The sequence below is a fragment of the Varroa jacobsoni genome, unplaced genomic scaffold, assembly GCF_002532875.2.
Source record: "Varroa jacobsoni isolate VJ856 unplaced genomic scaffold, vjacob_1.0 scaffold_1244, whole genome shotgun sequence".
In the NCBI taxonomy this organism is placed as follows: domain Eukaryota; kingdom Metazoa; phylum Arthropoda; class Arachnida; order Mesostigmata; family Varroidae; genus Varroa; species Varroa jacobsoni.
This window is the reverse complement of record NW_019214146.1, coordinates 706,973-734,413: the sequence shown is the minus strand read 5'-3', so window position 1 is coordinate 734,413 and position 27,441 is coordinate 706,973. Positions and strand designations below refer to the sequence as shown.

Sequence of the window (27,441 nt, the reverse complement as noted above, 5' to 3'; positions counted from 1 at the left end):
GGACGCAATCTGGTACGAATGCAGGGACGAATATACATCCGATGCTCAACGTACAAGCTGTTTTTGGTTAAGAAACCATACAAGTTACATGAATGCAAGTATTATACGTGCTGGTGATGTGTTTGACGGGTAACGCATTGCCTGCTAACATTAGGGATACGGGCATAGAGTTCGGCTGTCTAATAGAATGTCTAACGGTATAACCGGACGTAAAACTTGAAACTTAGAGCGAATAGATGAGCCATCGCTATCGCCACTAATTGGATCCATTTCTTAAAGAGTGTTTGCCGGCATCTCAAGTCAAGATTTAAGCTTACGGAAACGACGCTCATCTTCGGTTAGTTATAATTTGTTAAGTAGTTGTACATTTGCCTCGTAAAAACCGTTCGAGTTAACATCTCTAGAGATGGTAGAAGCAATATGTCGGTAAGCAAAGCTGGGCTTTACGATCAATTAGAACAATCAGCTATTTAGAGAATTAGGAATCGATTTGGCGGGTATTATTGATATATATGTATATATATATATATATATATATCACTGCAACTGTGAACGAGAGGTCTGGACGAAAACTAGGACTTCAAACTTACGTTACGAAATGCGTCAGTATATTGTCCAATTGTCAAGAGTATCAAAAGGATTCGTAAAATGTGCACTATTAATCATTGAACATAAATGACTCGTCCATCTGCACAGAGAAATTTTAGATGTTCAATAGTAAAAACAACGGTTTCGGTACACAGACGGATGCGAAAGTAAGCTTCCAGTAGGTTTACAAATATCTAGATCAAAGAGGAACACGCGCAGATTACGATTATTGAAATGTGCTTTTTTACACTAAAACTTTTTTTAATAAACGTATCATTATAACATTAATTATTCGGGATGGATCATGTGTTGACAAATTGCACACAGGCACCTTTGGTGGGCTGTTAAACTTTTTTCAGGTTGGGTTGGAAGGAGCTGATTTTGCTAAACCCCAGGTTGCCTCGGAACTTCCATTGAGATGGATTTCTCCCAGCTCCGCCAAACATCACATAGATAGATGCTCTCAGGTCATTGTTAATCAGCTTTGAGAGTCTTGTTGACAAACAGAAGCATGACAGATATTTTAGCATCATCATGATGTCCAAGCTTCACACTAATTAACACTTCTTGTATAGATAATGCCATCGTCATCATCACCATCATCAAACCTCAAGTTTTGTCTGTATGAAACTTCCTGCGAGGCCTAGTGTAAAAAATCAGTGTGCCTGCAATATATGTTGCCTTTTAAAAACAAACCGTTTAAGAATTATAATTCAATTGAAAGAATGTCTTTGTCCTTCTTTCCTTATTTGAATAATCAACTATGTGTTTTATTAATCAAGGCAATGTACTCGGTAATACGGTATGATTAGCGCAGCATTATACGGTTGAAAGAAAGTATGAGTATGCCCGAACGTGTATACGCGGAAAGAATCCATGAGCCGGAAGAAATCCGGGAGCCTTAAGCTTACACTGCAATCTTCGTGAGGACTGGTTGTTAATTTAGTAGCACGAACTCCTGTGCCTGTTCAATACTATTGTCTTCATTTAGACCACTATCGATAAAGTTGGATCCATCTTGTAATGGAGCGCTCAGTCTTCTAAGGTAACATATAGTTTTCTCGTAAAGTGTGCGACGCAAGCGTGCCGCAATGCTTACCAAGATCGCTGGCCGACCACCTACCGATTAACTGAAAACGCCAGCTTGTTAGCCGAAGACGCGGGAATCAGACTTGTCACGATTGTCTCACGTAGTATAGCTGTAAGACTGGCCTTACTTTGCCCCTGTGTATCGAGTTCTTGCACAACCGAGGGCTCTCGAAATAAATTATTCGTCTCCTGGCAAAACGGGATCCAAGGGCAAGCGTGAACCATGTGTTACGATATCCTGATCAGCCCAAAACGTTCACAGAGCAGGGAGGAGCAAAGGGCATCTCAGAAGAATGTGAGTCATCCTTCTTTATGGCGCGTGGCAGGAAGAAACGCAATGTCCCCCAGGGGCTAAGGAAGCTCCAACAGGGCGAACAAGATAGACTGTAGATATAATACACACACACACACACAAGAAGTCTAGGTCACTGTAAATGTCTCAGTTATAGCAGGAGTAGCAGATGGAGCTCATCTCACCCATCGAAAGCTTTTTCGGTCCTGTTGTGGCTTACAGTCCTACGCAGGTGCCACCCGCTCAAGAGCAGTATCCCGCAAATGCGTACTGGAAACAATATTTATGAAGCTTCACCCCAACGGTTCCATTCGTTTTATCTCATCGTGGGGTTCGGTTTCAGCAGACTCTATATGAAACAGGGAGCAGAACTCAAGAGAATAGAAAATTCGCAAAATATCGAAAGCTGTACATAGCCTTTTTGTACATGAGCGCTTGGACGGTGTGTAATACGCCGAGAGTAGGTATGAGACGGAGCAGAAGAAAAGACGGCACAGCACGTTGCAGAAAACTGAATCAATCCATCTTTATTTCGATTACTCTTGCTTAGTTTTACCTTTCTCCGTCTGCGTTTTACCCGTCCACGTATTTATCTCAAGTCGTCCCTAAATAATACCTCGAGTCTAATTCTAACTCTGGCTGTTGGTATAGCTAGATCATAGCGGTATAGCTATGCAGAAAGAACAAATCTCTTAAAAAATCACCATTAAGGATTACAATTTATAATAAAATCAAGTGGTGAAATTAGTTCATGGAATCCGTATTTAGCAACTTCTGGTAAGCATTTTTTTTTTTAATGAAGAACAACCGACTTATTCGCCGGTTAGCATAAACCCGACGCGTTTGGCTTATGCATAATAACAGTGCCAGTATGTACTGTTCATCTATATTTGACCACATAAGTAATATTAGTTTTTTTTTTTGCATTCCATCCAATTTCCGTTCGTACCGTCTCGCTGTGTAGGGAAACAAATGTAGGAATATGTCGTATGTCAATCATACGGCCTCACCTCTTCCAATTCACAAAATACCAGCAACTCGGGTGGCTGTCTTTACGTCAGCACACAGCTTTGATGCCATCGTTCGAATCGACGTCGTTGTACACGCAAACCCTCTACCAACCTGCGAACCTCGACCCCATGACGTTGAACCCATGAAGTACGCTATTGGAACAAAACCGCTCAGGCGAGTCCATACAACCTCGACACTATCCGAAACGCAGTCACGAATTCAAAATACACTCCGATCTTGGCTGCTCGTCAGATCACCTAATGCTAGCGCTTTTTAGAGGGAAAAGCTGGATCTAACAGCTGAGAGTTGGGTTTGCGTAAGATTCGCTAGCCAGCTTTGTCTACCGATACTAAGCAAAGGCATCGGAAAAGAATCGACGAAAAGGGGCGGAGAAACCCTGAGATTCGATGCCTATACAGTTCGTGCGTATTGCGTATATGCATAGAGATTTGTCTGTGTGTTTATGCCAAAGGACCATGAAAATGGCCGATGATGACGGTCGGGGCACAAATACAGAATATGGAAAAGAGGAACAGGAAAAATAGGAGCCAAATGGGCAGCGCAAGGGTATAGAGACGTGCGAGAATATGATAAACGTATTTGAATAGACGTCTGACTCGGAGCTTGTGTGCTCCAGTTTCTGCCAAAGGCACCATCACAAATTATTTTTTTGTGTAGACGAATACATTTCGTTGGCACAGGTGAGTGAATATGGCTGGCTATAGGCTTTGACAGATAGGGTATCACGACAAGATTTTCATACGCTCGTCGATTTCGGTTTTTGGTTTATGTGGCAGATCTGCGGGTTCTCTGAGATAAATACAGGCGCGAAGAGAAGCAGAAAGAGAAAATAGCCAAGTTAGGAGTCTAGGGCAGCAGTACGCGTAGCATAAGCAATACAGGAAGCGTAAGCAAAGATCGACTGACAGCAACGTCTAAGCGGATATGTATTCAAAGTGTATTCATATCGGATCATAGTTTTCCATGATCGCGGAGCCGCTTGCGTCTTCTCTAGCTGCCTCGTTGTTGGTGTTCACCGGCCGCATACGTACGAAAGAACAGTATTGGCCGGCCGGCTGGAGGCCGAATTGTCTAAGTGGAAGGATCGCCCTGCATAGCAGCCTGTGCCCTAGGCACGAGTACGATTCCGCATGATGGACTGTGAAAATTTTAGACCGTCATAGGTGGCGCTCAATCGCCTTTTCTTATCGATTCTTTGTTCTGGATAAAAGATAATCGGATAGGTCCCACGATTTGAAAATGTGATCTGTATTGCAGTAGGAAACATAAAATTTCAAACAAATGGTGCCAACAAGAACATGAGTATTTTGTATTGTCAGGTACGAACCGTAAAGACACAGATTTTCAGGTCTTGGCCGTTCAAGGTTTTGTTTGTTTCCATCAGAAACCGCAGTTTTTGCTTGAAGTCCTGAGATGCTCTCTTACCGTATATTATTAAACTCTAATTGCATATTACTGTATGCTCATGTACACTATATGTATACTATGTATTTATATGTACTAATTCTACTGTATATTACTAATATTAACACAAGTTACCAAAATAAAGTTAATAAATATCTTTTATTAATTTTTGTTAAATTTACGACTATTATTAAATTTAGAGTTATAGTAATATTGCGTTGAATGATTTTTTCAAAGGAACGTACTGTGCAAAAAACGATAATTACGAAGAAGCGATAAATCTGTAGAAAGCAATTACAGCAAAAATGTAACCTGTTTACATTGAATTTAATACGATTACGGCTAGAGAAATGCCCTCTATGTACTCTTTTAGGCTTTTTCATTTAAAATCATTTGCGGGCAAATAGTTCCTAAAAGTATCAGCCTGTTTAAGGTCAACATGACTTGATTCAGGATTCATCATCACTGAGTCGAGACGATTCAACCCTACCTTATTATATATATATATATATATATATATATATATATATTTTATCTAGTTATATCTGAGACAAAATACCATACAGTATAAATGATCGGATGATATAAATGAAATTTTACAATTAATATTTCCAGTTATCGGCACCAATATGTATTCTTCAAGGAACTGCCAAATATATGCGATAGGCTCTACAACCGTGGGTCTTTTGACATCTACATCAAGTACTTCACTAGTTGTCGTATTTTCAAAAGTCGAGCCAACGATCAATGCCCTTTCAGTAAACGTTCAACAAGCAATTCATGCCCAGCTTAAATTGATATACTTTTCCATTATCGGGGTTCCTTTTGGTTCACTGTGAAACCTAACAAAAACAGTATAATATAACACGCGTCGTTTTTTCCAACAGGCAAAACTAAATAGGAATATCTATTAAATGTCCGTTGTAATTACTACGCTGACCTAAGTCAATTTTAAACAATTTATCACAATCACAATATATGAATGCATAAAAAGCACCCATCAACAAAATCTCTGGCTAGTGTTTGTGACGATCCATCAGAGTGCGTCGCCTGAATTGAATCTTCCGATTCAAAACTTTATGATCCCTTAAACTTCCTACTCATACTATACGTCCAATATCGAATACCTCCATTTTTACCTCGAGTTCGTGGACTAGTTCTATTTAGGCAAGAATACAATCTTGTTTAACATTGGGCCTGCCCGGTCGCTAATCTATTTTACATTTATATCCATTCGGTGTTCTGCCCTCGTAACTAGGTCGAGGCCGCGTTTAGCAAATGGCTGACAACTACCCGCGCTGGATTCGTGCATTGACCATCAAGACGTATGGATGAGCACCTTTTGAACATGCGTCAACAGGACAACCCGAGGATCCAATACTGGTTTAAATCTACCACGTGTATCAGCTCGACACGTGGGGATTTTCAAGCCGATATGCCGATGTGCCAGCTTTTCACGCCACTATTTCTGTTTGATGTACGACTGCCTATATTCCGGACCCGTGTATACAGCCATTGTGCCCCATACACATTCAGTACATAGTTATAACTTACATGAGCGCCTTAGAAAACACTGCGGCATGCATGGAAATGTTCTCTTGATAGACCTCGCTACCTAATAAGTATAACATTTATGAACGCGTATGTGAAGGTGGTTGCAAACAAGTAGAGAGCTGGGTGTAGGCGTAAGCAAAAGGTCGCCTAAATGATTTCGGTCAGAATAATGACTCTGGCCTCTTCAAGATATTAATTGTGATACTGTAGCAAAGTAAATATAATCGGTATCAGGCGCTGGGTATAATGAACATTGTACCGATGTAACTAAAATTTAACTTTATTGAACCAAGAAAAATGCCTATTAATAAATGTACAATATTAGAGCAGTCGACTCAGCCCTGTCTGTAGCTGCTTTTTTTTTTTTCTCTTTTTTTTTACTGCGATTACCGTAAAAATCACTGAACTTACATTTTTGCATAGTAACGTTTCAGAACAATTTTCTACGAGAACATGATTGAAAACAATTTATTAAAGTTCGCTATTGGAATGCGTCGCAGTCTGCCTTAGAATGCAGTTACCATAGAGGCTAAAGAAAACGTAAGTTCACAAACAGACTAACTCTACGTACTGTCATTAGTGGGTACGCATCTCCTCACTATAATGTTGGCAGTTTGAAAGTAATATAAGCATTCGGAAACCATGAGATGTCTATGAAAATTAGTATAGGGTCCGAATTGTATTTATCATAAGGCGTCTAAAAATGAGACAGCGGTGATCTCACTATCTGGTTTGTATAGAGACCGAAGTAAAGCTCCAGCCTGGTTCAAACTGCTAGCGTTTCGATGGAAATGAAAATAAGAATGGCCGCAGTTATAAAAAGTAGCGTACTATTGGGCTTACTTTAATCGATGTTTTATTCTTCGCTAACCTGTGATACCTTATGTTTTCATTATAAAAAGGAGAAGACTTGGACAGATTACTCCGACGATTATATGGAAACAATCTACATCCACATCGCTTTAGGGGTGGCGCTAAATAGAGCGCCTATTGGTCTAATTAATCTAATGAAATGTGTATTCTTCGACGGGCTTTGGCCTATTCGAAAACGCAAATAGAGTTCACCTTGCGCGTCCTTCCAGGACATTTAATCCTTAAAAAAGGAAAAACTGTTACGGTTATTTTATAATTTTACTTCGATTTATCAATGTGCATCGATTTAGCATGAGGCACATTGGTTCGTCCTGGTGCGTAACGCGCGGTGACCTAAATGCAATGACAATGCTATATATCTTCAATAATGAGACGCTATGCCGATACGGGGATATCGGTTACTCTGACTTTGCTGAAAGGCTAAGATGACCTTTTGCAGACCCCAGTCATCAATCATCACACGGAGACCAGCAAAATCGTCTAGATAACTGTCGGCTGCTTCTGAACCAAGCTTAAATTTCTGTTGTATACCTTCACGACAGGGACGACAAGCGACTGCTGAAAGACTTTACGATTCAACGTCACGCCAAATATATATGCGTATAACATGTTTGGACGGAGAACAAGGCTGGCACTTGGCTCGTGCTTGGGGTCAAAGGCCAAAACCGACATAATTGTAGCGTGTATACGGTATCCAACAGAGGGGCGCCCGTGACAAGAACAATCACTTCGGCCTAACGTCCATCAGAGTTAGGAAACGTAATAACATGGTACTGTGACGTGTTAAGAGTGAGGTATGTATTTGAACAGATGGCTGATAGGCCACACAGAAAACCCCAAGATAAGATTATCAATGGTCGCAATTAGCAGTTTTTCCGGTAGTAGCAGCAGCAGTAATCGTTTAGCGAGTCTTAAATTGCCGTATTACTCGTAATTAAATTGTCCGTTTAGCATGTAAATATCATAAATTGAATATTGAAAAAATAATACCATTGAAATGAATGCATCACGAGCATCGTCTGCGTGGACGTGGATAGAGACAGGCTTTGTTTGGGTGTCTTGTGAAGTCGAGTCAGCTTCGCAGCTTTCGTTTTGTATTGACGGGCCCTTCTCAAGTAATCTGGGCGGCGTCCTGATGTGTGGGTGCCTAAAGAATGTCCCTGAAACAGATTATATTACTAGTAATTTTAACCACTTTTATTGTATATTGGTATATATAATAGATAATAGAAATATAATAGATTCAATTGTTACTTTCGATTCAAATTAAAACAACTAAGAGCCATCTTTGTGCTAGCCACCGTATTACTTAATGCGCTGTCCATCAACAGTGGCTCATAAAATGCCCTGTCTTCTCCTTTTTCCAGCGAGCTAACTCCTTTCGATCATCAAATGTCGACATATTTGTTCTGCAGTTTTTTAGGGCGAACTATTTACAACCTACTAGCAGCGAGAAGTATACTTGAATCCAACTTCTCAAAGCTCACTTCAAGGTGTTTGAAGCTTGAAACGCAGCTGTCGTAGGAAGGGGCCCCTCTCACCGCAGCAGGATATAGGATTAGGTTATAAGGTGAGTTACTAGTATTCTTTATCTCCACAATGGTAGATGATATATAAGCAACTAATGATCATTTCAGAAATGTTTCTCTATGATATGGAGCCGCTAAGGAACACATTTTGGCTTCGGGGTCTTGTTACGCAGCTGTTGCATCACATGCATAAGGTTTGTAATGGAGATAATTGGCTAAAGCAGTGAAGAAATTTCAAATCTTAGCGCCGCCCGGACTCGGGAACTTCCGGTCGAGTGAACTCTCTACCTAGTTCTTGTTGCCAGTATCTCTTAATCAGTTGTCCGCCACTTACAATGGGCTCCACAGGCACACCACAGGCGACATTACTCAGCGGGACTTCCTCCACCGGCAATTAATTACTAAGAGCTTGTAATTCTGCTCACTGGGGCAGACACGACGAGATCCGCTGAACTGCCGCCAAACGCATTTGTCTGCAATCGACTATTCATCAGGTTTTTACCAAAAATGTTTCGGAAGTAAAACATAATCCTAGTATTTATTATTATGCAAGGTTTGTTTTTCACCATTCTGTTTACCGACCCCTTTACTATGAGATCAAAATCCTAGTTGTATACACTTAACTATGCAGTATTGAATTGTTGGGTTTAGTGGGTTAAGCTAACTAACGAGAGTGACGACAGCCCCATATGGACCATATTACCAGTTTGCTTCAGGCTCGTTCCTTTCGCTAGCGACTAATTGCTAGCGACTAATATGTAATCCACATGGTATCGATCATGATACGTTGTCGTCAAGTGGCTGATGCAAATTTCGGCCATAAAAATCCGTACTCTTGTTGACCATATGTTGTAGAATTGGCTCCCTGGACATCGTACCAAAGTGTTTACGTATGAAACATGCCGCTTTAATTAAACGCAGTCTCCAGAGAAATGGACTGATTAAGATCAATTCTAATTAACGATGTTTTTTTTTTCATCGGCGGAGTTCGCAATGGTGACACCAGCGCAGCAGAGGCTGTACAAACTATAAGATACATCGTATAGTATTGTAAGTAAATATGTGTGCTAACTAGAAATACGTAGGCACGTACGAATTGTTATTTCACGTATGTACTTTGCTAAAATGTCGCTGGCATAAAAACGAATTCTCCTGCCTGACTGAATTAATCACAATTAATAAAAAAAAAAACAAAGAAAAAAACGTCTAACGTCACCCGGTCATTTGAGTATCATGAAAAACCTATTTGAGAATATAAGCAAGTAACTTTTCCCTGTTTTCCAGCAACGAATTGATCTACTATATGTTCGCCGTAACTGTTCTAACCTTCTAGCATCTTGGATTTATGCTTCTTCGCCAGAGACGTTCAGGTCTGGTGTTGGAGAATTCGTCCAGCCTCGTTTTGAGACTCTGTTTACTATCAACTATATGGTTACTACATTCACTCGCCACTAGTCAAAACAGGTCGTAATCGGTAGAACGCGAGGTTCTAAAAAGATAGCGAACGCATAAGAACTGTTCACTTGAGCTCATGCAGGACGACTCTTACAATCCTTTCAATGTGCCCTTTGGCATTGTTTTATAGGCGGACAACTGTGCCTCGACTGTCTGGTCTTTTGTGTTAGATAGGCTCGTTTACTTGAGCATCTGAGATATACGCAACTGCTTGTTAACCGCCTTTTCCTTCACAAACATTTCCCGGTGTATGAAACCCTTTCAGTTTCACTAAATTGACACAGCTCATCGCACACCTAGGCTCTAAAATTCTACACAGTTAAGGTACCTTACAATAATCTGGTATTGCCTTCTAGGTTAATTTACAAGTTGCTTACCATTTGAGGTTCTCATAGACCTCAAACGGTCGATCAGCATCCAATACAGTCTCCTCACGTGGAAAAATTGCATCTTTGAACTTAGTCTCCGAACAAATGTTAGGCGTATACGGCCCAAATATCCCAGACTGCTGGGAATGAGACATAAAAGTGAACAATGAAAAGGAAAAAGCAAAGGAAGCATTAAAAAATACATGAAAATTATTTACGTTTTACGTTATTATATAGTTGTATACAACACCTAGATTGTACGAAGAAGCGGGATTACAGCATCTCTCTGCTTATGTGGGTTTACATGAACCCAATTAAATTAAAAAATTAATTGGTCAATTTATATGTATAATAGTAGCATGTAACGACGAATCAAGGTATAAATACAGTCGAAAATGATCTCAGCTACTCTCAGTGTTCAATGCGCTTAAGTTAAGAATCTATCCCTACGTTCATAAGGACTGCGACTCCAGTATATGACGCACTGGGGAATACGCACGATAAACTGTGACTTAGATAGTGTTCCTATTTCGATTTCTACCCAACTGCTCTTTGTCTGTCGTTCGCAAGATACATAACGAAAAGATCGTCTGTCGACAGGAGAGGCATGCTATGGAAAACCAAAGCAATATATTCTTATATTACGCAGCGGACTGCGTATCTGCTCTAAGAGACAACAATGTCGACGATACTGTAAACGATCCCCAGATATGTGCTAGATCGCAGCTGGCTACCTCACGGATTTCCTTGTCCGGACGCTGAAAAATTCGCTAAAATTGCCTGGTACAGCCGAGCAGAACAAGATTTATGTCGATACTTAGCTAAAGGCCAAAAAAGTTTTACTCTTTTGCAAGTTCAGGCCAGACGCGTGCGCTACATACAATATCCTTCACTCGGACACCAGCCTAATTTTCAGAATATAATTAATTTAGTAATTTCAAACAATTCAGGGGGTACAAAACATCCAGCATACTCCGTTGTACTATGCGCTATGTAAGATACATGTAGAAAAAAGTTTTGTCTTCTGGGTAAACTCACTTAAGACGTCCCACAGATCACACATACGTTCTCTAGTATAGTGTACTATCCTACGTTTACGGTTGAAAGACGTGCTAGCTGCTGCCGCTTTTGAGGAAACAAAATGATATTTCAAAAGTACTTTTGTGTAAAGCGTATACACTGTGCAGAAATCAATAAATAGTTATTGCTTGCAAAAGAAGATACTCTTAATTACATAAAAGCATCATATGGTTTAGTGCTCTACATAGAAGACCTAGAACACTCTACTTATTTTCGTCGCTAGTACAGGATAATCGCTTCTCATTTCTGCTGCCTTTTTAAGCAGGCAGAACCACGCTGAATTGGTTTGACATTATATAGCACTTTGAAGCACATGTTTCTTTATCAAGTAGGTTTTTTTGCTAGTAGCGCTATTGGAGAGTCCTATAGTGCGTCAATATGATTTTTCAATCTGGACCTAGATATACACATTATGGGCCAAGTCAAGCGCAGCTGTTGGATGTTGAGGTGCGATACGGAGCTGGCTGTACTACGTCGGACGAACAAGAACTACGCAGCGCATATTATATTATTAAATCGTTCCCAGGTGGCGGCTTCGCGGTGGCCAGACGATCGCCAGGAATGAGGCCTCAAGCGGACTGTCAGCGTCTATTGGGAAGGGTTTCCTAAAGGTTGAACTTATGGGTCTGCGTCATTGAGGGTCTCATTAAAAATTAAGCATAGGCGAGCCACGTTCTTTATCCCCTTCATTTGACCCGGTCTTCCTATTTACCCAGACAAACCCTGCAAAAAGGGTAAGCCCCGCTTGGAAGATTCCGCGGAGCAAAAAAGAAGCCCCTCGGCTGAAAAGAGTACTAGGAGAATGATGTCGAGCAGCTTCGACCGTGTCGGACAGTGATGGCAAGCTTCAAACACTGTGAAATGTCGAAACGACGTTGGTTGACGGATTCCATACGCGGCTTCCCGCCTTGTCGGTCTCGGAAACCGGACCAGGCTGATGCAGAACGCAACCGACAAGAAAGGCTCTATGTGGGGGTGGTCGCGAACAGCGCGGCAAAAGCCGGCTCCAAAGAGGAACAGAGTATATGTATAGACAAGAATAAAGCTTCTTGGGCTCGTCAAAGGGTAAGGGAACCAAACATGCAGTGGCTGTTCCCTTGATTGCACGTATTAATAACAGCGTCACAAAGTAGATAAAGTTAACGTCATGGTTCTCTCACAATCGAACTAACCAATTTAATCTAAAACTTAAAAATGTAGAACCGGAGAATTAAGGCAGAAGCACTATCTATATTTTTATTTCCCTTCAGTTAACCTTCTTTATAGCATAATATAGGATCAAGTAAAGTCCCGAGTACTTGGCACAAAATGGCAGCGCAATAATTTTCTGTTGAATGGAGCAAAATGGGAGACTGAAGTTTTGAACTGGAAGGGGAACAGCTCTAACAACACGGGGCCTTTATCGTGGAAATTAACGTTTTGGAGAAGCGACGGCAATCAGCGGCACTTGCAAGGGTAGCAGGAAAAACCAAAGTCGATTCTGAGAGGTGGGGTGGAAAGATAAATTTGGATTAAGCCCGCTTACCTACCTCTTAGTGCCCCGTCAAATATACATGCCCTTTGCAAAAGCACGCGCCCCGTGGAAGAGATACATGCCTTCACGTGGACTGACTGCACATCGAACAGCGCCCAGCGCCCAGCGAATGTGCTTTAAGTCTGCGAATGAGAGATCCAAATTAATGAAAATTTCGAAAACGACCGCCGCCTCGGGAAATCGAGCTGCCTTCTCGCCTTTTTCTTTCCTTGTAATATATAATAGAAAACAAAAAAGACATAAGAGAACGTTTGCCATACACGTCGAAGAATTTTATTTATAAAATTACACATATCAGTATGCATGTATTTTTATAGAATGTTGCAGCATTCTCCTAGGTAGAAAACATAACCTACATTAGGCTTTGCAATCTTCAGAGGATCACAACGCCGGGCTAGGTCTGCACTTTTTGGTAGGTTAAGATGATCTAGGTTTTTGTTTGATTGGAATCTATTTTATTTTTTTTTTGGATTTGATGGAGGGAAAATTTACAATGTAGTTGACATTATCAGAGCACCCTAAGTTTTATAAAAATCAATTACCAACTGTATTTTCGATGAGCAATGTAATGCTATTATTTGTACATTTACTCATATGCATCCATCCTTCGCCGCGCTTATGGTTCAGAACAGTTTTTCCACTGATAAATCTCTATAAAAAGTTACATTGCCTACTATATAATTCGATATAGGGAGCTATATTGCTTCTATCAGACTAACTCTGTTTTGACCAGAATTTTAATTAGTGCACGCGTTCGCAGCCTACGTAAACTTCTGATATTTGTCAGCTGAGATTTCATCCTCTGCAGATCCGTATATATGCACCTAGAAAGATGGCATGCTAGGTCTTCAAAATAGGACAAACTAGATGCTACAAACGGTACATATAATAAACAATGCAAGCTAGAAAAAAAGAAGAACACGTTAATTTAAAAATGGAATCACACATCCTTAGGTACGAAACGGTTGATGATAATGTCCAAAATGTCTATAGCGAGCCTAAGTGGGATTTCCGTGTAAAAGAGCTAAAATTGAAAAGATACGAAGAACATATAATCTTATTAGCTTGATTAGTATTGTTTGTAACAGGCTCAGTAATAGGCATGAACTGCATTTCGGGCAGACCTTGGCAGATTTCATCTTCCAGAAAATATATATTGCGACGGTACGCGGATTCTCCAAGATCCTGCTGTTCGATTGTGAAGAACGTCAAAATAGTTCTCCAGCCTGCCACGAAAACAGCGAGTGCTGAGACGCGTACCTCCCTATCCTGTCCCAAATTAGATTCTATTGGCCGCGTTAAAGATATCGAAATACTTACGTTAGCCTTTGCTGTGCTGGCAAAGAATTAAACAAAAAATAATAAAAATTTTAATATTATAAAATTAAGATAAGCCTGTTTGCACGCGAAACTCTTCAATAGAGTCGAGAGTATACGTACCTAAAGTCATCTTAATTTATTGCAATGCAATAATTTTTAAGTTAAAGAAAATGCGCTTTTTGATATATGCTCCTTTGTACATCCTCCGCATCGATACAAAACGTCTTGATAACATTGTGCAGCTATATGATTCATTGTGGATCCTGTGTGCTCAGGATAACCAATATAACTATAAACATTCATTTTGCTGACCAGTAAGAGATTCATTTGAAATTGACCCTCGTCATTAACGCCACCATACCAATCTGATTGATTGTGTGACCGTACAGAATAATCGTGATACTTCCTGAACATCGTTCACCAATCCCACATACAGTCGTGTCGGAGGCTGATTACAAGTAGCTAATGAAAAACGTAGATAGCTAATCTACAGACAAACACATTCAATGGCACAACTCTTAACTGCAACAAGCTCGATATTAGACATTATTGGCCATTCTTGCTTGAACCGCCAGCCACTACACCGGATGGATTGCGATGCGCGCAAGACTAATTCTATTGACACTCGTCGAGGCAATAGTCAGCGTCTCGTGCTTAACACCTAAGCAACGATGTGGTACATACTATCCCCACTCAGTAACCCTTGCTGCCTCTGGCGCTTCCAACGTGATCTGGGTAAATCTGATACACTGAAGAAGCAGTCGCCAACCATTGATAGAGCCAGCTCGAAACTGGGCAGCATTCATATTTTCCCGCCAAATGACTTTATCGAAATTCGAAAATTGCTTGTGTCTGAAACGGTTTTTTTTTGATGGACACATTTATCCTAGCTAACAGACGGTAAATTTTCTGCCCATACGTCGAAAGACTAGCTAAATACAGGACTTTGTAGCTGAGGGACGTTTTTTGAAATTGCACCAAAGGGCTGCGTGCCTTGTCATTAATGAAGAGAGGATAGTAATGTGTGAGGCTCCTGGCGATAAGGCCTTTCGGGTTGACAAACGGATGGCATGATGGTAAAATAATAATCACACTTCATTCAATGTCTAGCTCCGTTACTCACTGAAGTCACAGCTTTTATTGTGGGTAGTTGGTTTGATTAAGCGGTTTCCTTCTCCGGAGCTTTACCTTTGGTTACTCCATTTTCATTGATGCTTGGTAAGTAAATTGTGTCACAATGCTGATTATAGCAAATGATAGTCACTCTTCATAGATATTAAAGCAACGTTAGTTTACACAATAATATTGAAAAAACCGCTAATATTCTGCCATTCGGCCAAAAAACCTGACATTTAAATACAAAGAAATACGTCTGAAGCCAGCCGATGAAGTGGCCATTATCAGCTGAGGCTACCGACCCATTGCATAGTAGTGCCTAAAGAGGACTCTCGGTCTAGGCTCGATCGTGAGCTATAGAATATGTAAACCATAGTTCTTCCGAAAGGAGCTATACGGTAAATAGTACTTTATATTGCATTATTTTGTTAAGTAAACCAATGAAGCATATTTTCATTGCACTGTCCAACGCTCCAGATCTCGAAGCTAAATCGAGTAAAGCTACGTTGGTAAGCTTACCTATGGGCCGAGACGGACAGAGAACCTCCTAGCCGGGCTAGTGCAGTTAACGATTCTAGTTAGTGAATACTCCCCGAGGGCATTGTCTCATCTAGCGGTCATTCTTTCATGTTAGCCGCTGCTCAGTGACCATCCCAGAAAAGATAAGACGACTTCTTATACCTCGAGGTAAACAAGCAGACCACGCTGAAGAGGTAGATAGTCTGTCTCATCAGCAAGCACTTTTCCCGAGATGCGATGGGCCATCCATACATATATCGTCAGCCATTATGTATAGATATCCCTTACATATACGCCCTACACATTCTCTATTGCTCCATACTGAACCGAGGCCCTCCCGTATTATCGTATTGCAAGCTACTTTACTTTCTATTGAAACAGAGAAAGAAAGTGGCGGCCATCCCACGAATCCACAACAACTGCCTGCATACACAACCAACGGTGGGGTAGTGCCTGAAAAAGTGAGTTGGGGCTGGAAGCCATTAGTAGACTTTCTTTCTGCTACATTCTCTGAGGAGCCATCTCATTTGCTTGTTCTTCTACCAGTAGTACATGACCTCAGAACCCCTTCGTCCTGTAAGAAGACATCTTTAGGTGCCTTGACTGTTAAAAATTACTTTTCCAGTTGATGGATTATGTCGCATAGAAACGTAATTCAATGCTCGACCGCTTTAGCTTTGTCCATTGAGGTTTAGACCCCTTAATTACTAATTCGACAAAGAAGTAATAGAAGATGAGTTTTGACGAAGTATATATTGAAGTACTCTAAATATTAGTACCAGTGGTGCGTCGGATCCTATGTCTGTAACAAAATTATATTTAGCCCAAGGATTTTGTGTTCTTTAAACTTGCTATGGTGGATCGACGTACCTGCTGCATCTAAGATGTTGAAGATTATCGTTCTAGAACTATTGAAGAATATCAACGTAAACTTGTAAGTGTCGTGCATTTTTTGCTACAGGATTCGAGTCGAAATGGGTAAGAGGTAAGGGAGGATAGCATGCTTTAAATCCAGTCGAATTTTCGAGGACTTTTTTTTTTGTCATTTTCTCTGTAATTTAGCTACTCTATATGCACCAATGTTAGTTCCCCGGCGTTCACTTACCCATTCGTTGTCGTAAGTCGTCACATTGAATCTTGGCCGTTCATGGAAGCAATTTTTTTATGGAGCTATCTGACAAAGGTACTTCCCGAACTTCTGCCAGCTTCACATAGTGGATAACATGTTAAGTGTTAGCGAGGTTAAAGGAAAAGCAATTTTTTAAATTAAACAATACGCTTGTATAATCTGCTTTATCTTCAAATAATATGTTAATTATAATAATTCTGATAATCTTACTGAATAATTTTAGAATATTAATCTACTAAAGAGAACATAGTGCTTGCAAAGCAGTTGATCTGTTCAGGTTTTAGTTCTGAACGTTTTTACATAGCTGTGAATAGGCATGTATATTTTCGGAAAGTAATCAAAACAGTAGGACATCCATAGTTGCACAGTACCGTCAATCATTGAACGAAGCACGCACAAAAATCCTTAGGTAGGCCCCAAGCAAAAAAATTGTTCCGAGTGACACTACTCTGCGAGATTAGCTCCAGTAGCCTCAATCAGAGAGATACGTTTATTGACCGGACCCCATTCGCTATACCCGTCCAACTCCGGCAGCGAATCTTCGATTTGGCACGAGCTTTGTTACAGCTAGATTTTCTTATGTAGTGGCAAGCTTCGGTCTCACAGACTGTAAATTGTACCCCACGAGGGCAAAATTGTTAAATCAGAATCTCTGCGGATCCAGTAGATCGACATTAAGCTCGTTTTTGCTGCATTACATTACAAGTAGACCTTTTCGACAGAACTAGACTAGAAATACTCGGTCGCAGTCTAGCAATCTTTTAAACTTGTTCCGTAAGCACATTGTTTACTGCCATAAACACTATATATTATCAAGTTATGATATGCCAACTGATAACAAACTTAGTTGCGAGTAAACTAAATATGATTCCAACAATTTGCAAACGATTTCTACGATTAGTTTTATATGACGAAAGCCTTTGATGCCGCGAGTTACACCGTTGCTTCAAGGACGCATCAAATTGGACGTTCTATACAAGCATATGGTTGGAGCAAGTAAAAGAACGGATTACTATACTATTAGTAGAGGAAAATTTTGTTGGATAAAAGCATAGATCGGCTTAGAAAATAAACAAAAAAAAAAACAACGAAGAATGGCAAATTACGATACATGTTTGTGTGAATGTTGGGGCGTCATTACAGTCTGATGTATAGCTATGCTTCATAGCGAAGGGAGAATCACAACGGTATAATTTTCACTATTTCAGCGTTCGTAACTCTCGTTGCCAAAGTGGGCCGATAGATAAGAACGGATCATGATTTCTAATAAATAAGCCAACAGCTTTTAAGTATTAGCAGTCGTCGCGCTTTATAAGACGGCCAAGCAAAGACGAATTCTATCTCTCATTACGGTTTAGCCCATAGTCATTTTCTAAAATATCTCACGTTTTTTGGCACAGTTAGCATATATATATATATATATATATATATATATATATATATATAGCCAAAGATTCTAATAATCTTTTAAGGCGCTATATAATATTCATAAGGTCACATGGTGACCAAGTTCTGCATCCGCTGGGCACCTTTGTCTTAAAAAAATTCGTAAAGATTAAAGCAGACTTCGTTCGAATACTTGGAATATTTTACTAGATATCGGAGTCTAAGCCTATAGGCCTGAACTTGCTAAAGACTATAATTAGTATAGCACATAAGGTTATGTCATTAAAAAAGATAGCACACTTTCTTGTTAATGAGTTGTGATAGTTAAAAAGTTTTACACAGAATTCACCCAGATTACACAGACGAAGTAAAGTATGTAGCATGTTGACCAGTTTCACTAGCAAAACCCCGTTAAGTTAGAGCCGGATATGGTTATGAAAGAAAAAAAAATTAGTGACCCGAGTAGAATAAACACTTCAGGACATCTCAGAGAAATTATGATAACTGACTTACCGCTAATCAACTCATCTGCTAGTGGTAAGACCTAGTTTTCCGTTTTAGACCGGTCCTTAGCGCGTGAGTAGGAAGAAGACACTGCCAGGTCTGCATCTTCCTTATAGGAACGGGCAGGAAACCACAATTTTGCCTCAGAGATGAACTAGAAACGACCAGGAGACTGGGAGAGACGCTGAAACGTCCCTTTGGCCGCTTCTCTCTTTTCCCCTCTAGCATCGGTGGCCTAATTTGATTACAATTGCCCTTGTCTTGCTCTTCACCTTCGACTGCCATATGCTTGGTCTCAATGGTCCTTTTCGGCCACCTCCGGAAACTCGCAATCATTCGTTGTGTTCTCGTAGTCCCCTTGGGAGACGCATCGCATCGAAGACATCGTTGACATGAGAAGGTGCTGACTAGTCTGATTGATATCGAGAGAACAGAAAATTGGGGGGCCTTTGAGGACGGTTAGGAGGTAGTGTTGGCCACAGCGTCAAGGGCCGGGGGCTCTGATATAGAGAAACAAGCTAAGAAAGCAACGAGCAAGAAAACATCTTGCGTCTTATGAATGAAATGGCTTGTGCACTTTCTCATATATATATATCATCGTCTATATATATATATATATATATATCGACGATATACAGTCAAAGATGGAGGAGCATAAGGGAGCTCAGACGTTATGTCTCTCCTAGCATTTCTCGACGGTATCTAAACAATTGGACAGATGTTTTCCGCTACCACTGTTGCTGCTGCCGTTGGTGTAGCTGAGCGGGAAGCTACGAAGAGTTAGTTACAAACAAACACTATTGACGTTCCCCATTGCCTCTGTGCAGGGAATCATTTCGATCGGCTTCACAAAATTCTTGTTAAGCCAAAGTGAACTTGGAGCTAGGTCGTGGTTCAAAAACCTGTTTTTTTATCCTCATATTTCTATTTTGAACGCGAACTAAAACTTGCTAAGACACGATTGCATTTCATTCTATTTTTGCTTGAGCGAGGCCAGGGCTTTAAGCAACCTAAGCAGTACATTGATAAGTACGAAGCCGTCTTCTAGAAGCAATTGCCGATCACTCTGTAATATAGCCCTTGCCTGATTAGTGTTCTTCAAAGCTTATCGCGGACCCTCGGAGCGAAGTGTGCGAACGAAAGGTACTTGAATAAGGCACATATTAAAAATGACGAAGTGATGACATTACGCATTTTTATTTAACCGTTATAAAGCGTTGCCTGAACTGACTTCGGGACCTATCCGTGCGCTGGCCTCCGTCCGGTGAGCTCATGTATTGCACTGTTCAGGAAAGCGGACTGTCATGAAATCAGTGACTTTCGGGGAAGACGAATGTTTCATGTGCTGGATTTATCTTCTCCTTTATCGTTCGTAAGCACCAGCTTTAGGGCAGCATAGATCGCTGACATTCGCCCTTCTTACGAATAGCCATGAGCAGCCAGAGTAAATATGTTCGAGACAACATCATTCAATCGTAGCGCCGTAACACCAGATAAGCTCATGCCCATTAGTTAGTATCCTTAATTGGAGGTAATACCTGAAATACACAAACCATAGCAAGCAAAACTGCAGGAAACTAGTGAGTACACCTAGCACCAGCTAAGGATTATTACCTTCTCGTTGCTCAATGATGACGAACCGAGAATGCGGAAAAGGTACGTACATTATCATCTGACACTAGCGTGATGAAAACCTAATACATGCGAAGTAACTTATGGTAAGTTATTATTCATCTAACCGTGATACGAATGACTCGTAACACTGTGAAATGTTATAAAAATGCGGCCGTGGATTACGATGTTGAATATGTTATCGATGATATTTTTTCCGATCATATGAGGTTTGATAGAATATAGTTGTCGCTAAGCTATATGCCCCCCCCCCCCCCCCAAATCGCACCGTTTGGCTATAACGACATCCCAAATTCTCGATGGATCGTGAAACGTTTCGATAAAAAACTTGAGCCCCATGTCCCATATTGTGTTCATATTGCGTCCAGTTATTATTTATATGCGTTCCCCCAGTTTTTCGTTCGAGACGATCTTTCACGGTAGCCTAAGTAGCTGTCAGGCTCACACTTTGCTGCGTACCGTCGATTCCTCGTTGCTGAGGCCGGGGAAGAGCGGCCTTAACATGATGTTAACGGGTTTAAAGGTGGTGAGACTTGAACGAATTCGACAAGTCCATTCTGCCTAAGCATCAAAATTGCTTTCATTGCGCTGAACGACGCTTACACGGGAACTGCGCATTTGTGTATCGCTTTACCTATGGGAGCCAGCTATCTGGCCTGTAGTTTAAATAGACTAACACCAGAAAGTTACGAAGAACGATTACGTACATCTACTATTTTTTACTTCTTTATTTATCGTAAATATAAAGCTAGCCAAGAAGTTAAACAAGTCGATTTGAAATGCTCTCGCAACCGCAAACAGCCAAGCCAAAAATACTTATGAAATTATACACAATCCTAGGATGAATATTTCATGCTTGTTTGTTTTAAATTCTTCGATTTTGTGATCTTCCCCTCTGCCTTCCACTCACATACTCCTTTCTCCCATGAGCTTACCATTTCGTAGTGTCCTTCTTTTGCCCTCATAGCTTACGTTGGTGACAGTAGTTGAAAGGAGCGGGCCCCACTCGCCCTAGAACAATAACATTTGTCGCTGCCGTTGTTGTTGCTTCTGGTGCCCTACTTGTTCTTATGGGTACAAGATCGTGCTTAGTTCCGCCCCACAACGTACGACTACGAGTTCTTGCGGACAAGAGGAAAGCTAGCTAAAACGAGGACACTCGGGAACTTGGGCGAGGGGGGTGGATAGCATAAGAGTGAAGTCGCGCGGCGGGCCGGAGTCGTTCGGTGTTTTTTTTCCCTTTTTCCCTCTCCTAACTGTGATCCGTCGCTGCGTGTTTTATTCAACAAGACAAACCTGGTTAAAGGCATGAAGGGACGGACGGGAGTTGACTTGGTGGGAAACCAAACACGCCAGACAGAAGAAAGCGCGTTTTCCTCCCCCCTACCAGAGGTGGAGAGGCAGACGACCATACAGACATATCGTATAGGTCTCGTGCCAAGATAAAGCGGCCAATTCACTGGTAGCAAGCACGAAGGCACCACTTCCCACCCACAGCTAGTCAAATAATCTAGACAGCGCCGACGCAATCGATTCGCGAAGCTAGTTATGTATATACATACATACAGACACATGTATTCCTTGTCTATCCAGACATGACTATAAATTTGATAAGTGTGCCTACTACAGAGTCAAGTTGGCCTGCCACACAACACAGACTACCATGAACCGGTCGAAACCTTCCGCGACTGCTACAGACACCAAAATTATTATTGCACGCCAATGCTCAGCAGACAAAAACATAATAAGTAGACGCATTTGCAGTATTTCTGAAATTTTCTAAGAATCTACATTTCACACTTTGGCTAGCCAAAAATACAGACACCGCCTTAAGTTACATACATTGAGGCAGGAAATCAATATAAAAATAATAATAATTTAACAGTTTACATTTACAGCAAACATTTTACGTAGCCCGCGATTTTTAGCGATACTAGATCATTTTATAGACTAATCTAATTGCGATACGGGGAAGAAAAAATTGCTTAGTACAAAAGCATCATACAATAGCTAGCCCTTGAGCCGCACCTGCTTTCCAAAACAGATATCTAATTCAAACAAAGGAAATGAAACTCTTCAGCTCGTTGACATTTATAGTTTGCTTGAAAAAGATCACCGCAAAGAAAACAAGATTACAAGATCTTATCATCATTACGGGCTTAGCTCACCTAGTTTTCATCAATTTGATTAGCAGGAGTAAGTGGACAACCCTACTTACTATGCGGTATTTCGAATTTGGATTTTTCGAAATATTTACTCATTGAAAATAAGTCGACTTTACCCAATTCCTATGATGTGCCGTGGACAAACTGGGTAGGAATTTTAGCCGTATTGTAAAAACGGCGCGGATTTGGGCTTTGTCGCTTTAAATTAGATCAAACTAAATCATTTGTATTCTCATATTTATAGAACTGTTCGTACATACGTCAGCCGTGCGGGCCTCATTTGGTCTGTTGCCAATATCACTACGATAGACTTTCATTGTCATTACGAGTATCGGTGGCCTAACAAGGAGCATGATGGTCCCTTTCTATGGAATAATGTTTACTAAAGGATATCTATTACAAAATAACTACTAAAAATGTTTGATACAATACCTTATGTCCACTATCCATTGATAGAAAACTTGGTTAGTTGGCCTAAGTTCTGCATATCCCTCACTTCGCAAGCGTGCCCTCTCTAAATTTGGTATACAATGAAAATGTGTAAAAATGTATTTCCCCGCCGGCTTTATAATAGGAATCTAATTTTGTTAAGGCCCAAATAACGTAACCGATGCCGCAGCAGCTCTTCGTTGTATTTCGCTACGCCTTTTACTACTCGTGCGCCACCCGCGCGCTTACACAACGTCATGCATTGGGACGGCTTTAGCCTTACAAGCGAATAGCTAACGAACTGTTGTTAACTCCCCATACGATTTGCAGCAGCCGAAACAGCACAAGCAAAGCCATTGCAGTCTTAATTGGCACTGCCTCTGTGTGCACTCAGAAAGCCCAGTGCCGAACCACCGCTTTCCACTGTGTCTGCATCTACACTCTATTGCAAAAGTGGAACTCTTAGATACCTCTGTCCCTTTCTCCCTCTGTTTCGCAACTCCTCTCTCTGTCTTTGACATAATCATTGTTTGTTTAGCCCGGTTGACACACAAGACCCACAGAGTGTACACCGTCGGCGTCCCATAAAAGCGCAGGTCCACTATACGAGCGTCGCAACACCAGCGTCATTTCTTCGACGTCAGCAAGCCGGCAATGCTTGCATTAGCAACATGCGGCCTACTAGTACAGCCACCTTCCTACGGCGGTGCACTCTAATGCACTCAGGGGGCCTCCCATCGTTAACACAGTAACGGGCTAAGCCGCCAAGCGACGCATACGCTTCTACAGACGGACTTGCACACGCATGCACTTCATGGGGTGCCTTCCATCATCGACATTACGTCTACAGCACACATGGCCAATTCACCTTATCTTAGAGCTAGAAAGCTAGATGTGAACTACTTGCGTAGGCGCGTATCGATACTTTCAAAATTCAAGCCATCGAGGTATACATGGCAGATCTCTTCACTAGTACCGCATTCCTACATAGGTATTCCATTGGCTTAATCCTTAGACTTCCAGGCGTTTGGTGCCGCCTAGCACTCTGTATCTCTTTTCTGCGTCCCTGTTGACTTCGACTGGCTTCAATCGACCGATTGTCATCTTTACCGTTGTGCTGAAGATATACAACAACTGCCAGCTGCACTCGTTAGCTGCTGTCCAATCTGCGATTGTTGCTTGCGACGCAATTCTTACACGAATGAGCTCATTGCGGGGGACTTTTGATTGTGGCTGCATTAGAGGGATCGATCGTACACGGTACGTGCTCCGCCAGCTGTTTGCTCAAACGTTTGCCCCTTAACTACGTACCTACAACAAAAGAGCTGAAGCTGTTGTTAGACAATGGGTTAGCGAATCAGCCAATATGGTCGCTCTTCACCTAATAGACATCTATAAGTAAGCCAACACAATTAACAAAACCACAACGTTTAACGTAAATATGTATTTACACTTCGTTCAATTAGAGTGAAGAACAAAAGCATACATCATACTATTTATGTATATATCCAGCGGCGGGCAGCGATAATCGCGTTGAAGTGCGTATTTATTGATCACAGAGGCCCCCACTGCGAACGTTTGTGCTGCTAGAGCAAGTATCGAAATAAGCACTCACTGTACCAATGATAACTAAAATTTGGAAACTAAATGCAAGAGTTCTAAATTTGGAAAAAAACGTATAACGTACAGCCTATATCCAAGTAGAAGTTACCCATATCAGGCAAAGTTCATACCTGTTTGTTTTGATCTAATTTGTTCACACTAGAACTAGGGACATATTACTAATGGCACCTACAGCAGCCTGACACGATTTGTCTTCAGCTAAGATAACCAGCCAGCTTCGTGTGTCGATATCTGCTAGTGAAAACGTTACCTTTGATCGTATATACGTTATTTGCAGCATTACATCTGCTGTGTTACCAGTGATGCGCAGTTCCTGTCTGAAGTGAGTACGGAAAGCTTATTACTTTCATAACTTACTGTACTCGAGGTACGATCTGTTTAACAGGTTTTATGTACGGTTTTAACGTGAAACGAACATTGAACTTTGCATCTACCTAGCTTCAGCCATTTGTCGACCGCTTCCGATGTAACGTTAAGAATATGCAGTATCGATTAAGTACTAGATAACGCTTCTAACGGAAGGTTGCGATTTTGTCGATCGAACACATTTTCTATTCTTCGACCTATAATTGAATTCAAAGAAGTCCCTTTACAAAATCATTTATTTACACAGTAGTTAGAACTTAGTCAACATAACCACCTCGTAATATTCATATATCGTTTCATTATATCTTTCTTGTCTCCTTCTAATTTTTATGCTTTATCCATAATATTATGACGTTCATATTGTCCTGTGACCTTCTTGTTCACGTTTCGGACGCGACTACCCAACTAGACTCGTCGGCGGTCCTTCCTCACTCCATCTGCCATTTGCCAACTCAACTTTGCCTTTTATCTGTCTGAACCCTCTTCATGCCTGAGGAAACACGCACATTATCATTACTGTTATTATTATTTTTATACGTTTTTCAACGACAAGGTTCCCATACGAGAATCGTAGACACTAAAGGGGGGCATACATGCACGTTTGTTTTGATAAACGACACTGTTGTTTTTACAGGCTCATCAGCAGGTCCAATAATGTACCAGTAAAAAAAAAAAAACTATAGCGAAGCAAATTTCCATCGCTATCTATTTGTCCGCTATTTGTGACGTTTCCGATAATCATAATAGTAATCACTATCGCCGCTGAGATATTAGTGTTGGATTATATATTGTTATCATTCCGTGTTCGATCTCTGTTTCGACAGCGTTTTCTATTGTTCACTGCCAAACGATTACATTATCACAGGCTGGTAGTGGTGTTGACAAATCCTGTTAATCCGGATAATTGGTGTTCAGCTATCTCTAACCGCGTACCATTCTGGTCACGTACATCTATTCATTCAAATTCATCCGTCTCTGAACTGTTCATCGGCTGTAGCAGTTCACGTTTACCGTAGCGTTGTTTTTGCAAAAGAAAAAACATTAAGTTTACAAGCAACGTAAAACAGTAGCATTGATAATTGCCTAACGGATCAATTGCGGATTCGTCCAAGAAGCAGATTGATACAAGTTTCTCAACACCACGAACTGAGACTTTTGCTTGAGGATTTGCCCCCGTCGCTTGCGACAGCAGAACAGCTTTTTGGGGCGTTGGGGCTATGCCGTCACGAGCACTGTCGCTGCCGTAAGGTGGGAAACCAATCGTTGACTCTCCTATGGCTTGCGCCATATTGCATGCCGCACAAATACTTTTTCTCTTAAAAAGACAAATTATTATTATGTTAGCTATCCGTAACAGAATCCAGCACTCATCGAAGGTGTGCCATTAGACATACGGTGGGAAGTGTCACCGTCATTCTAAACAGCCGATAGATGACCGAAGATGATCAATCGTGAAGCTCAATTGAACTATGAGTGATTTGTGATAGAATACCAGTAATACAACGCTCACACAGACACAAATTAGCCTAATTTTTGGTGTCAGACTATTACCTCAACACACACACACACACACACACTCACAAACACGTCTCGCCTCACCTCATCATTGTTGCTATTGTTTGTCATTTTCTATATCTTCGCTCGTTTTTGTGCTCCTTTAATATAATACGTATTGTATTATTATGCGTGCTTCACTCTACAGTAGACACTTCCTATGATATTGATGTCTTACTTCACTTAGCAGTAAGACTGATCTTCCACCCCAACCATCATGATCATGATCACCTTCATCATCACTAGGATATAATAGCAATAGTAGTATATTATTATTATACTCTGTCAGTTTTCTTGTGTCAATTTTATTACGTGTATTCGTCTAGTGAATACCTAATGTTTGTTTCGGCTGTGTATTATACTGTTTTTGTATTCAACAGGTCACGAACAGTCAGTGAAGTGACGCGTTAAATTAATAGAAAAAAAAAGAAGGAAAGGTCACACATTTGATTAGCCGTTGTCATTTGTCTTTTGTCTCTGGGCCCCAGTAGCGAGGGGATGGGGCCTTATTTAGGTTTGTGTTTATATACTATTGCAGCTAAGCTTGACATTTCTAGGGAGATTTTTTTCGCCGCTAGTGCTAAATAACGAGAAGCTGTACATTAGAAGCTTCCCGTTCTGTCTTCCCGAATTTCTTCGCAGCGAAAAAATGATATCCTTGTTGATCTGCTTTGCAATTTTCAAATGACGCTTACATAGGAAGCAAGATGGGCGTACCTGATTAGTTTGTTTTTAAGTTGTCATTGTTGTGATATCGAAACGATGTAAATTATTAAGGTTAGTGCAGAGAAAGCTATCTGAGACACGATCTGAAATCGGCCGAATTTTTCGTAGTAATTCTTCTATGATTGAACGACTGTGCAACGGATCTAACGAAAACCGACATGACAGTTAGTTAGA

At 40.9% G+C, this 27,441-nt stretch overlaps 1 protein-coding gene and 1 long non-coding RNA gene across 2 annotated transcripts in view; one reads left to right on the top strand and one right to left on the bottom strand.

Annotated features, from left to right (window-relative positions):
- Positions 1-52: 52 nt before the first annotated feature.
- Positions 53-6,305, top strand: LOC111267946 (uncharacterized). Its single transcript, XR_002684923.2, has 2 exons — positions 53-337; positions 5,664-6,305. It is a non-coding gene; the product is annotated as an uncharacterized LOC111267946 (long non-coding RNA).
- Positions 6,306-25,205: 18,900 nt separating this feature from the next.
- LOC111267963 (protein sax-3) overlaps positions 25,206-27,441 on the bottom strand; it is an 86,987-nt gene continuing 84,751 nt past the window's right edge. Inside the window, exon 15 of the mRNA XM_022846597.2 lies at positions 25,206-25,477. Coding sequence (XP_022702332.1) covers positions 25,472-25,477 — 6 coding nt within the window. The 3' untranslated portion in view covers positions 25,206-25,471. The remainder of the gene's footprint in view (positions 25,478-27,441) is intronic.